The sequence below is a fragment of the Mustela nivalis genome (genome assembly GCF_964662115.1).
Source record: "Mustela nivalis genome assembly, chromosome: 15".
Classification (NCBI taxonomy): domain Eukaryota; kingdom Metazoa; phylum Chordata; class Mammalia; order Carnivora; family Mustelidae; genus Mustela; species Mustela nivalis.
In genome coordinates, this window is record NC_139034.1 from 77,469,101 (window position 1) to 77,482,763 (window position 13,663).

The 13,663-nt window shown below is 44.0% G+C and overlaps 1 protein-coding gene across 21 annotated transcripts in view; it reads right to left on the reverse strand.

Moving 5' to 3' along the window:
• Positions 1–360: 360 nt before the first annotated feature.
• Positions 361–13,663, reverse strand: part of DOCK9 (dedicator of cytokinesis 9) — a 211,915-nt gene continuing 198,612 nt past the window's right edge. For 19 of the 21 annotated variants that reach the window (XR_014303301.1, XM_082700809.1, XM_082700807.1 and 16 more), the window contains 5 exons: positions 12,578–12,788; positions 7,282–7,472; positions 3,957–4,057; positions 3,681–3,819; positions 361–1,651 (listed from right to left, as the gene is read on the reverse strand). Coding sequence is in view for 20 of the 21 variants with exons in the window: in XM_082700809.1 (XP_082556935.1) it covers positions 1,529–1,651; positions 3,681–3,819; positions 3,957–4,057; positions 7,282–7,472; positions 12,578–12,788 (765 nt within the window). In the remaining variant the exon portion in view is untranslated. The other 2 variants (XM_082700793.1, XM_082700801.1) reach the window with 2 other exon arrangements.

Genomic DNA, 13,663 nt, shown 5'->3' on the forward strand with positions numbered 1-13,663 from the left:
GCAACGGGGTGTCTACGCATATTTAGCAACGACTAGAAGAGTTCAGAGCCAGACTGTGGCACAACAGTGCGTTTAGGCAAATCCTCTGCAGATCTGATGCCTAGACCTGCCTCTTGAAATCTGCATTGTGGAAACACACACAGGGGCAGACAAATTGGTGTAATGATTCCCCAGGTACCCAACGTCAGCTTCGACAATTACCAGCACTTGTCAACCTTGTTTCATCCACCCACACCCCTTCTTTCTTCTCAAGTATTTTAAAGCAAATTTCATAAACCACGTTATTTCACCCCCAAGGACTCCAATATCCTGCCCCTCCTGGGACTGTCAAACAATAAATACCCAATATTCACTACCGGAAAATGAGCAATGTTATTTTTAATACAGATGTGGTACAGAATGTTTAATTACAGCAGGGCAGAGATTCTAGTTAAATAAAATTAAAAACCTTTATTTTTCCAAATATAAAATTACTAAATTAATGTCTCAAAAGAAAATATAACATGGTGAAAGCTTTAAAATTACACCACTATTCACCACAGGATTTATGATTTACCGATGATACACTCCACCACTTTGGCAAAAGGATGAAATTTTTTTAAAACAGTTTATAAACCTAACATAGCAAAGACTGTGTACATCTCCATATTGCACTTCTTTATGTACAAGGATAAAACAGAAAGGTCAAGTGTGTTGCATATGCGAAGGGCGGAACGAGTTTGTCACAACTGAACTTAATGCAGAAGCTGATGTGAGGAGTTTAAAAATGTAGAAATGTCATATGTGTATGTACAGAATGCGGAGACTGTATGGACAGAGTATGTACATAACTATATACTGTACTACTTTTAAGTTTTTAGCATAGTTTTGTTTATTAATAGAGGCCTTTGGTTCTAAACTGCTTGACTAGTTTTAAGCTCACACGGTTTCCTAAGCTCCCATATTCTTTTAAATGCAAGTAGGTGAGTATAAAAGCACTAACCCTCCTTGGCTCACTGGTACAAAAGTTACAACGGTCTGTTCCCTTAGGTCATCAAAAACTAGTCACAAAAATAGTTCTCGTATTCAACCCGAATGTGCCACAGGAAAAAAAAAATATGTTCAAGATTTTCCAGTTTTGCCTAGAGGTGGACGTTATTCCAGCCTCCATTTCAGCGCTACTTGTCCCTACTAAGTACATTCCAGAACACTTGTTTACTCCAGGCCATTTATTTTATACTACTCTGTAAGGAAGAATAAAATTTCACTCCAGCTTAAGAGAGTCCACCAACACCTCTGTTAAGACAGAATGAAAACTTTGAATATTGCCAGCAAGATTTAAAAAAATATGTGTACCCTCCTATGACTCCTCTAGAAAATCTGCTACGAAATAACACAGTTCTTCATTTCTTTTCTCTCCCATTCCCCTTCACGTCTCCTTGTGCTCGGTCACCCCCATGTCTTGCGTGAGCCCAGTGATTAGCTTAGGAGATCATCCTGAGTTTGCAAATGACAAAGTAAGTCCCCACAGGTGACCCATGAGGCAAAGTCACACAACCGAGGACGAGCTGGTCATCCCATGAACCATGGTGCTTGTTGGAGTCCCACTGATGGCATTGAAGATGTGAAGGGAATTCGGTAAGACGCTCGTCTTCTCCTCCAGCGGGCAAATCTTGAGGCACAAAAACACAACATTACCCAGGTGTCATGCCCCTAGCGACATTTCTCAATGACAATGTTTATTCATTCCCTGATGGTCACTGCTCCCCTGAATGATGGCGCTTTGTGGAGGCACTGTGTCAGCTCAACTAGCAAATGGCCTTTGTCAGATCAGGATCACACAGAGAAAGTCAAGCACAACACGTTTTGTTTCCTTTACAAATCAGTGAATGGAGCCATCTAGACTCACCTTCTAGACTTGCCAGATTATAAGGCGGTGAAGCCTGTCTTACACATATTTGGTAGGGACATGACCTAGTTCTGTCCCTTGGAAAAGTCTTTTTAAAAAATGAATCCTGAGCATCTGTCCTCTACTGGCTCCTTTTCTTGGGGCTTTATGGATTTCCATCCTGGGAAGGAGCGAGCAGCTGCCTGTCTGACCCGGAACAAGTCTCTCTTCACATTCGGTAACGCAGGGGAGAATTCTAAGGGCAAGATTTGACCTACCGCCAGGCAGCAACTGAGAAGAACATACATATTCAAAGGCTCACCCCAAAAATCCCAAAGCAAATCTACTCCAGGTCATAACCCTTTTTTGCTTGAGGGTTCAAAAGAGTTTACTCTTCCCAGTTGTTGAGATAATGGAAAGTTCAAGGTGCAGTTTCTTAGAGTACAGCCCTGTGTTAAATGTCCAAATAACATGGGAGTTTACGTCAACATTATCAGTCCATATGTTTTTCCTACTTTCATCTCTTCTGGTGCCAAATGCTGACACCAACTGATCAAACTCTGTTACACAGGAATCTGCAAGCTCTGTGGAGAAGACCTCAAGCTTTCTCCAAAAACTGGTTTCCACGAGACCATCCCTTTCTGCTTAATTATTCATACTTTTCTTTCTTTCATCATTTCCATTTTTTTCTACTTTCCTAAAGGTCCAGAAGAGGGCGGCTCCTTTTGCACACACACTGTCCTTATGCCATCGTCTACAGCTGTTCAAACACAGTCCTAACTTGATGTGAAATACTCTACTGAGGTTCAGAAAAATAGAATTGAAAAATGACATTACCATCCCATCTGATTGTGCCAGCATGGAGGAGGGAAGAAAGCACACAAGTGAGAGCTTAGACATTTAAATTAGTTTCCCATAACAGAAATTTCCTAACTAGACTATCACATGGTATGTTAACTGACACAAGTGGGCCTGGCTTCCATTTGCAAGACTGAGAGACCATTATGGAGGGAACAAACAAAAGTCATCACATACGATGGCAGTGCTAACGTTGCTTGTTAAGACTGGCACCATGACTAGGAGGGCATCACTGTGGTTGACGGAAAATGGACCCCTGAGAAAGCAATGCTGTGGCAGCTGCTCTCTGACATTGTCAGCTGCCCAGCCAGCTGTCCCCTCTCACTACTGAGCCCACATAAGCAATCCTACTGGAAGGAACCCATACAGGAAGGTGACAGCAGCACATAACCGGGAAGGATGCCCATCATGACACGGAGCAGCCATGAAGAACCCACTGGGGCACCCAGGTCAGCTGTAAATAGCCCCAAACTGAACAACTCTATTTTTTTAAGTGGCAAAAGTCATTTAATGCAACAGAATATTCCTTAAGCTGGGCTGGTAAATCCTAGTCTTTCAAAGGATCGGGTGAATGAAAAAACTTTTAGGAATACTACGGGTATTTCTTGCGAGAGTTTTGTTTTGTTTTAAACTAGGTTGGTGTGGGGAGGGACAGAGCTTTGAGCCATGGCCAACTCTGAGCGAGACAAAAGGGAGGTGGGTGCTGCACTCCTCTGGTCATATTGGCTGGCATCAGGTGGGTGAGTTGTTAGCTGTTCCCCCAAGTAACCTGTGTTCAGAAAGTAGCAGCAGATAGCATGCTACATTCTTCTTCAAATATCAAAATTCTAGAAGGTTTAAATATCAAAAATCTAGAAGGTTTCTAGATTCAAAAATCTAGAAGATTCACAGGGTATATCCAAGATCCCAACTAATGTGTGCTTGCTCAAAATGAGAACCCCAGCATGGCACCTACCTGCTCATGCATGATTTCAGAAAGCTCTTTTGCCATCTCCCTGTAGTTGGCCTTCATTTCTTCCTGGTACTCTAACTGGTCTTCTTTGATCAGACGCTCATTTATTGCTAAGGCTTGACCACAAGCTTCCACAAATTGCCTAAAACGGTGTGAGAGAGGGAAATAAAGACAAGTTGAGGACACAACTTGTGAGTCCAACTGGTAGTATCTTTTTCATGAATGAGCCCAGAAATGACTGATATTTGATGAGAGAAAGACATTTCCAGTGTGCTTTACCTGAAAACTTCTTTAAGCAGCTTCACTTTGTTGTCTGGGTATCTTTTTGTGTTTGTGTCATCTAAGAAAGCTCGGGCATATGCTAGTGGGCCTGCGTTGACCTAGATAAAGAACAAATATTTAAAATTATGTTATGATAAAAATGACCATTATCACTGATTTGGTTTCAGTCGGCAGGTTCTAAAAATGCCATTTGAGTTAGTCATGATCTGTGTCCTCCAGGAACGGACAGCCCAAAGAGGAAACCATGGACAAAGCTTATGTTGTTCTATGTCATTTGATTTTATCAACTCAGACATCATCAGGGCACTTGAGATGATGGCTCATTTTATGAAGGAAGAAGCCAAGTTTGGAAAACGGAACCATCTGTTCAAGGTTGAACATCCAATAAATGAAAGATCAGAGCCCAAGTCTTCCAATTGGTATCTGTGCTACTCTACATTGAACTAAGGTCCATCTGGTGAGTTTAGTGAAAAGCCAAAGAATATAGTATATTTTTGGTTTTTAAAAACCAACTGTTCGCCTCCTTGAACTGTGTAGACGGCCAAGAGCAAACTACCTTGCTACCTTCAAATGAAGTAACCATGTGAAATGGGCTGAATGCCAAAGATTAGGGGCCTTTAACAAAAGGGGGAGTGAACCAGAACCCTGCATCTCTCAATCAGCCTAGAAAAGTTCTCTGAAGTCGGGCAGGTTAGGATACATGAAAATGTAGAGAGCAGGAAGGTTAATTAGACCTACTGGGTGGGAAGAAGAAAGTCCCAGGCCTCTGAGACAGCGTGAGAAACAACCTGACCATGTGATTACTGCATCATTTTTCCTGGGAGGTGTGGTGGGCTCAGAAGGTAAGTTAAGTAGAGCGGGCTGTCTGTCTGCTCTATCACTGTTGGTGAAGGAGCTGGGCTGCAGTTCTGATCCATGGTGGACAGGACTGGAGCAGCAACGGGAGGAGAACCAGAGACAAGGAGAGAGAGGACCACAGTGGTGGGAAGTGGGCCCTCCGAGACAGGAGCAACTAGCTAACCCTTAAAGGCGACTGTGGGTGTCATCACACTGGTGTTGTGTGCGGAACTACGTCAATGACCTGGGCATGACCCAAATGACCAATTATCCAAAATGACACAATCTACTCAATTTTAAGGATACGTAAAGAAGAAAGTTGATAAGACTTCCTAAGGTCTAACAAAGCAAGATCTTGGAGAATAGAGTTGCACAAGCCACTCGATAGCTCTGTCTTACAGAAGAGCAACCCCAGCAAGGCTCTTGGTGAAAGAATTACAGAAATACACAAATAAAACGGTAAAGTTAATTTCCTCCAGCTGCAACGTTGTTGTTATCTTGGTGGGTACACTTGTACAAAAATCTCCTCATCATGGAGTAATCACCTTTGCTTTTCAAGATGACTGGGTGTTTATATATATTTTTAAGAATTATTTGTTTGACAGAGAGTGTGCATATGCGTATGTGCGGGGGCGGAGGAGGACAGAGAACGGAGAGAGAAATTCACACTCGTCATGGAGTGCAGCGCCTGCAGTGGGGCTTGATCTCAAGATCCTGAGATCAGACCTGAGCCGAAGCCAAGAGTCAGCCGCTCAGTCAGCTGCGCCACCCAGGCGCCCTGATGATTGGGTATTTATAAAGCTCTAAGGCTACTGTCAAACGGCAGGGCACATTTTGCCCTTTAGAAAGCTCAACCTGTCCAGGCACACCCTTTACTGGCGCCCACACCCCTCTGCTGGTGTTCTGATAGAGGCTGGATGTTCCCGGGCTATGTTACTGAGTGAACGGTTTTGTTTTTTAACTGCAGAAAATTGTGATCTCTGACCCCATTATGTAATCACTCATATTGCTGGAATATTTATCAAATTCACCTGATAACTTATTTTGGCACTTAAGTCGTTCAGGTCATAAGGGAAGAGATTCAAACATCTGTAATTACTTCCGTGGTGAAGGGTATTTAGAAACGATAGGCAACAACCCAGTGTGGATCTGATAAAAAGGTGACAAGAACTCGTTCCAAAAAATGAACCAAAACCCCCCTAAAGCTTAGCTATTACAATCCAAATGCAACTTTCATAAATGTACCCCCTTTCCCCCCCAAATATTTTATTTACTTGAGAGAGAGAGAGCATGAGAGCATGAGAAGGGAGAGGGTCAGAGGGAGAAGCAGACTCCCCACTGAGTAGGGAGCCCAATGTGGCACTCAATCCTGGGACTCCAGGATCATGACCTGAGCTGAAGGCAGTCGCTTAACTAACTGAGCCACCCAGGTGCCCAAATGCACCCTTTCTGAAAGAGAAAAGAATTAGCTATGAGGATGTGTATGTGTGTGTGTGTGTGTGTAAAGTATATGCTAGAATTATTTATATATACTTAAAATCAATAAAGCCAAGAAGCATACTAATCACTGCAAAGAGGTGATTGAACATTTACCAATTTCCTAGGAAAACACATAAGTAAGATACCCTTTAAAAACCAGTAATTTTAAAGTATGATATACAAACCAAAAGGTATATATGAGAGTATAGCTTGTTAAATTTTCACAGCCTGAACATATATGTATAATCAGTACTTATATGAACATATATGTATAATCAGTACTTGATCTTTTCCATAAAATGGTGCACATTGCTGGATAGCTATATGGAAAAAAATGTATCTTGCCCTTATCTGTTACCACATACAAAAATCCATTCTGGATGGATTGCAAATCAATATAGGAATGCCAAACAAAAGAAGGAAATATAGAACATTTCTGAGACAGACTTAAGAACCAAGTTCTTACAGAGGACACAAAAATGCTACCACTTGAGGAAAAAATAATTAATTGAGTTATATTAAAATAAAGAATTTCTGTAAATCAGAAATTAAGAGAGTGAAACTTAAGGTACTTTTCCAGATTTTAAATTTCATAGAAACCAAAAACCAACAGTTTTATAAGGAAACCTACAGCTTCTTTATATTTAGAAGAGTCTTAATGCTTCTGGTTAGGCCACTTGAATTCCCCAAACTGAAAAAAAAACCTAAAAAAAAAATGGGGAAAAAAAAAAGGTTCATATGGAGAGCTGTCTCAGGGCCCTAGGAGACAGCTTAGGGGGCACTCTCTCTACAAGTGGGGTTAGGTGGTGGTGGTGGTGGGGGGAGTGTGCCAGTTTACCGCCCCCCTCTGGTATCAGGAGAAACTACACAGATCCTGGAAGGTAAATGGGATCACCAGGTAAGCGGAGGAGCTACACTCAACCTGGCTGGACTTGAAATTGACCAAGGTCCAGATGAGCCTTGGCACCTGCTGCCCTGGGTTTGCTCTGTCCAGCGCTCGGCTCACCTGAACGCTCACGCTGCCTTGCAGTTTGAGCTGCAGTTTGATCATGTCCACCTCAGCTGAGGAGCACAGCTGCCGGAACTCGGCCACCTTCTTGCTCATCTCGTCAATGGCCACTTCGATGGGGTTCAGGTCGGTGTGGTGCTGGTACATGACAGGGATCCGCTTCTTCACGTAAGGGAAGCAGTGTATTGCTGTGGAGGAACAGGTCCCAGAATCATTCCACAGCTCGCACCATCTTTACAATTACTGAAGTAGAAATACTCAGAAGTCTCATGTTAGAGGTAAGGAACCCAAAGCTTGCCCAAGGCAGAGGCCAGGATTTTGTGGGACCAGAGTACTATTTTCCTTTATCACTGCATATGTTTAATGATAGACTGTATGTTGTGACGTCAAAAGAGCTGGGTCCTTGTTAAGCTTTAATGTAAGAAGTATGTGTTTGAAGAAATCACTTTATCATTCCCTGCTCAATTTTCTTAACCAAAAATGCTTTCCCTTCCTTGGAAGTTGCGAGATCTAAAAGAGCTAGTATGTAAGAGATGGCTTGGAAGATATAAAGAACAGTACACCATTCTGAAATGTCATAGAACAGATTTCAAGCCCAGAAAATCACTCCATAAACATATCCTTGAGAACATTCATTTCTCTATAGAACTTTGAATCCCGTGCTTGAGTTTGCTCAAATCAGAGAAATCCACAAAAAAGACCAAGTGAGACTATATTTCCCAGCAAAGAATTTTAGGAACCAGAATCTCACAAACTGTTGAAGTCACACTATGACAAAGATATTCTGAAACATAAATGAATAGAAAACAGAAATAAAAACATTTACTATTTCTTATAGTTTCTTTGCTACAAGAAAGCCAATCAGTATTGTTTTCATTTATCATAACAAGCTATCAGAACGTATCAACACCAAAGAGTTTAAAAATGAAGAGAAAAACAGTTTCTAATTTGGGTCTGTTTCAATTTCTAACTTGTTGCTTTACGTGATGTATAAATATCTATAGTATCTTTATTTAATATATATTTATGAACAGACATGAATATACATGCTTAACAGCTTAGTTTAGTTTTTAATGAGCAAAGGTAAGATGGGAGCATTATGTCTGGACCACTGCTCTTTACTAAGTGGCTGGGAGAGTTTACGTAGAAAGAACGAAATGAGAAAACAAGGCCAGCACCATGGAGCACACAGTTCAGATAGACCATCTTGGAGTCTAGAAAAGCTGGAGATGTTCAGCCTGCTGCAGCCTCAACTGTGACACCCGTACCGGCCTGTTCCAGTCCCTAAATGTTTGTGTTTTTGTTTTTTAACCAATCCAAGGCCAAAGGTCTTGTCTCCTATTTCCTTTGCATTCCTTGTAGATAGTTTTGAGTGGCAGCCACTGGCATTGATAAACCCCCCTTGAACCTAACACTTCTCCAGTAGTGTGATAAGAACCGGGTGTTGCCACTTCCCGCCAGCGAGCATGGGGATGTGGACAGAAAGCGCTTTACAGATGAGCGCAACTGCAGTGGGTTTGTACCAAGTCCCATGGAAGTGTTTCAGGAGGCTAACAGCCATGTCAAATCACAGAATTTCTGAGGGCTGTGTTGTGACAACGGCACTGCTTATGAGAGAAAAATGAATTCCAAGGGTATTTGTGAGCTGTCCATGGACTATATGGATTTCACTCAGTGTGAAAGTCCTGAGTCTTGCGATGGTAACTGGAGACGTAGAGGAGCAAAGCAGAGTATGATGACACAGAAAACGCAGAGCCTGTGCCTGAGCCCAGCAGGCCCGTGTAGCTGGGTCGCCCCCCGCCTTCCTTGCCGGCCCCATCTTCCCCACTCTCCCTCAGAGTCATTCAGTTCCAGCCACGCCGGCCGCTGGTCGTCCCCTGAAGGTGCTGCATACAAGCACCCGCACCATTGGCCTTGGCCCTGACAGCTCCTTCTCCCTCCAGATGTTTGCATGAGCTACCCCCTCCCCTCCTTCAAGTCTGGACTGAGTGTCACCTCCCCAGTTTACACCATTTAAACTGCCACCCTCCCCAGTCAACCTCGCATGTCTCATCTCCTTTTGCGTTTGTCTGGAACACACATTCACTTCCAGTACAGGAATATTTACTGCTTGTTGTCTGTCTCCTCCTCCTGGAAGGTACACTGCGGAGATCTCTGTTTTGTCACTAAGGCAGGCTGGAACACTGCCAGGGCCCCATATGTTTGTTGAATTAATGAATGTGGTCCTGCCTAAGTGGCTAAATGAAAGAACGAAGTGGCCTGGAAGGTGGCAAATTCGAGGACTGGGTGGAAGGATGAGGAAGAGATGGCTGAGAGGGGTGGGTGCCTGCACAGGCTGGTGAGACTGACTAGAACATGAACAGCCGGACAATACCTCTGCCCCTCTGGGAGTCTTGGCAGGATTTGGAAGACTCTGGAATAGTGCATGACTGGGAAGAATGTCACAGCAGGAGTTCTGTAGGAGGGGGTCAAGCTGGGAGGCAGGCTCAGAAAGGTACAGCAAAGGGGCCTGCAGGGTGATCACTAGGTTTTGCAAATGATCCTGCAATTCCAGCAGACTGACCAATCCAGGCAAGTGAGCCTTTGCCGGGTTCAGAGGGCAGGGAGGGCCAGGGCTCCCCTACAACTTGGACGGTCAAAGGTCTGGTTTGAAGCAAAGCAATGGAATTAAGAACCTATTGAAATAATAACACAAGGGAAAACTCTTAAGTTCAAAGTCTTCAGAATATACTGGTGTATCTTTAACTGAAAGTTGATATAGAGCTTACATGCTTTTAAAGACTTTATTCATATCTTTATTTAGAGAGGGCGAGCTTGAGCAAGCTGGGGGAAAGGCAGAGGGAGAAGGAGACTCCCAAGCAGACTCCCTGCTGGGCATGATGCCCGACGTAGGGCTCGATCTCATGACCCTGAGATCACAACCTGAGCCAAGATCAAGAGTTAGACACTCAACTGACTGAGCCGCCCAGGCACCCCTAGCATATGTGTTTTTAGTGTTTAGTACCATTTAGTACCATTTTTTCCTAACCCATTCTTTAAATCTTTATGATGCCCAACCATGCTTGTGATATTTTGAGATCTTTCAGGATAAAAACTGTACTTTTTGGGGTGTTCTGTTGTACTGTCATCCCCTCTGGTGCAGCAGTAGCCTCAAAAGGCAAGGGGCTCAAGGGCAGCTGAGATCCAGCACAATCCAGCAAAACAGAGTATATTCTCCCCCCGCCGGGTATAATTTACAAAGTTCTTTAACATAAGATGGACAGCATAACCCTCATTTTACAGATGAGGGCACTAGTGGGTAAGTGACTTGCCCAAGATCCCACGGCTGAGCACCGAGACGGATCTGCAGGCCCCCGGCCCTGGCTCTACTCCGCCCACACGTTCTCAAGCTCACAGCTGAGCCGACAACTCGGGGGGGGGGGGGGGCCTCCTTCTCTCTCTGCAGTGCTCAGACGCTGTGTCTCCTCTGTCCCGGCAGGCAGGGCGCTTGGCTCTTGTTCAGCGACTCAAAAATATTTCTGTGACCAGATGGTCAACTATAACCCTGAAGGGAATGTGGCCAGCAAACACCCTATGGTAATAACTGTTTATAGATCAGAAACGCTACCTGAGCGGACTCATCCGAATAAAAAAAGCCTCCCCCTGACTTATCAGCGAACTTGGTGTATCTGAAGCAGCAGCGCGCAAACTTCGGGGCGCCAGAATCCCCTAGCAGGGGCGGGGCTTGTTCAACATGGGCCCACACCCAGAGTTTCGGATTCAGTGGGGCTGGGCGGGGCCCGAGAATCTGCATTTCTCGGTAGTTCCTGGGTGATGCTGATGCTGCGGCTCCGCGACCAATGTGATAAGCGCTGACTTAGTCATGGCAGCTGGAGAGATAAGCGGCCGAAGCTAGCAAAATGGCTCCCCCTAGAAACGGAGCGGTCTTAAGAAGAAATCTGCAACTGTGTGCATTAGAAAACAAATCACTTCCAGCTGGGGAGGGGTTACACCCCTGTCGAGGACCACGCTGTTTCTATTTTACAGGTTGTCTTTACTGTAAAAGCAGGGGCTCTTTAAGAATGGAGGCTTTCTGTTTTTTATTTTAACTTTTATCTCAGTTCCTTCCTAGGAAGGGTAGAAGATTCCCCAATACGCTGTTCTGAGCTATTTCACCATGAGTCATCGTCTTTCTATGGTAATAGCTTTACTGAGATACAAATTCACCTACTCCAAGTGTCCAAATCAGTGGACAGAGCAAAGGCCCATGTGATATGCGGCATCTTAACGGTGCTCTCTGCACTCGGCATCACAGGGTTCCATCTTAGTGACCCACCAGATCACCCTGCAACACTGACTTCAGGACAAGCGATGGGGACCTTCCTGGTTGAGCTTAATGACAGCTCTTTGAAACACTGGGTGTAGACACACCTGGCTTTCTGAGCAGGCCTCCTCACTGATTTTTTTTTTTTTTTTTAAAGAGTCAAGAAAGTATTTTCTTTTAGGTTATCCCTGTCATGCTGCTGACCCTAACCCACAAGTGGGTGGGTCAGGCTCCCCCAAAGAAGGTAAAAATGACGCCCAAGATGATTCTACACCGCCAGGAACTGGGAAATGATGCAAAACACATTTCTGAAGTTGGGTTCTCGATGGCTACACAGTGTCCAAGAATCTATTAAAACTCAGTCACAGTCCAGCGGATAGCCTCAGAAGGCAGTGAGCTTCCTGGCAGTGGAGGTATTCAAGCTGAGGTTGGCCAGCCACTATCGGAGATGAGGTGGAAGGGCTCCAGATTCATATCCCATTTACTCACTCAGCCTACAATCCCCGAGCAAGTTCGTGCTGGGAACTGTGTGATAAAGATACACAAGGGGTCCCTTCCTGTGAGGGAGACACAGAACTGTGTGCAGGGGCTCTTGGGGCCCTGGGCCTAGAGAGGTCTAGAGAGGGGTCCACATGGGTTTCAGAAGGAGTCTGTAAATCACCTCAAATCATGTACATATTCACTCGGAGGAGATGAGGGTCCATTATTTTCACCAGATTCTAAAAAAGGGTCAGTGACTTGACTCTGCATATGAACTTCCGCTCTAGTCAAAGAAGGAGGTGCTAATGGGTAAGTAGAAAATTGTCAGGAGTCCTCCAAAGTAAGCACGAGATAAATATTCAACCGAAATGGATACATGGGGAAAGTTAACGAAGCTGGAAGGGCCCTTCATTCTAGAAGCTTCTGGGTCCCTTGTGAAGAGCTCTTCATCTTGGTGTCCAGGCTCATGTCTGGACATGATTCTTCGAGGAAGAAGCCGGGGAACCGTACCTGTCAGGATGGTGCGCCGTTTGCACTGCTCCTCTACCCCGCCCTGCCTCTTCCCCGTCTGAGTGAAGGGCATCTCGAACATGAAGCGGCGAATGTTATGGGACCTCTCAAACTCTGTCTTCCTTTCCTGCAATTCTTTCTCATCGAAGAATGGAATCACATGAGTCACCTGGATATATGCGTACTTGGAATCCAGATCCTTAGGGTTGACCTTTAAATGAATAAACAAAATGGGAGATTGGTACTATTTGAAAGACTCCTTTCAAGCATCCCAAAGCTTGTCTTTCCACTTTTTATTAATAAAAGATTTGAAGGGGCGCCTGGGTGGCTCAGTCGGTAAAATGTCTGACTTTTGATTTTGGCTCAGGTCATGATCTCAGGGTTGCAGGATTGAGCCCTCCCACCCCACCCCCTCACCCCATCCCTTGGCTGGGCTCCACTCCACACTACTCAGCAGGAAATCTGCTTGTCCTGGTCCCTCTGCCCCTTCCTGCACTCACACATGCGCACATGTGTTCTCAAGTAAATACATAAATAAAATCTTTTAAAATAAATAAAAGATCTGGAAAAATTTTGGAAATCTGGAATAGTACAACAAACAGCCACATACCCACCACTTAGAACAATTGCTAATGCTTTGTTTCAACACACACATGCATACACACAGGCGGACGGATACTTACACATACACACGTAGACATTTTTATTTAGCTGAACCATTTCAAAGTAAGTGGTATCCATGATGCCACTTCAGCCAGCATCAACTAAACATGAAGACATTCTCCCCCATGACCATAATATATTATACCTAGTAAAATTAACTTAACTCATAATATCACTCAGTACGCACTCCATTAAAGTTCCTCAAATGTGGCTCTTTGTGTTTGATCCAGAATCTAGTCAATGATCATTTTTAATCTAGAATTCTCCACCTCTTTTTCATGACATTGAAATTTTTTAAGACATCATGCTAGTGAATGACTTCCCTGCATGGATTTTTCTGCTGGGCTCCTGAACTGTATTTTTACATATGTTTATTCTAGTAATAATGTTTAACACCTAGAACCTCAAATTATAATTAATCTG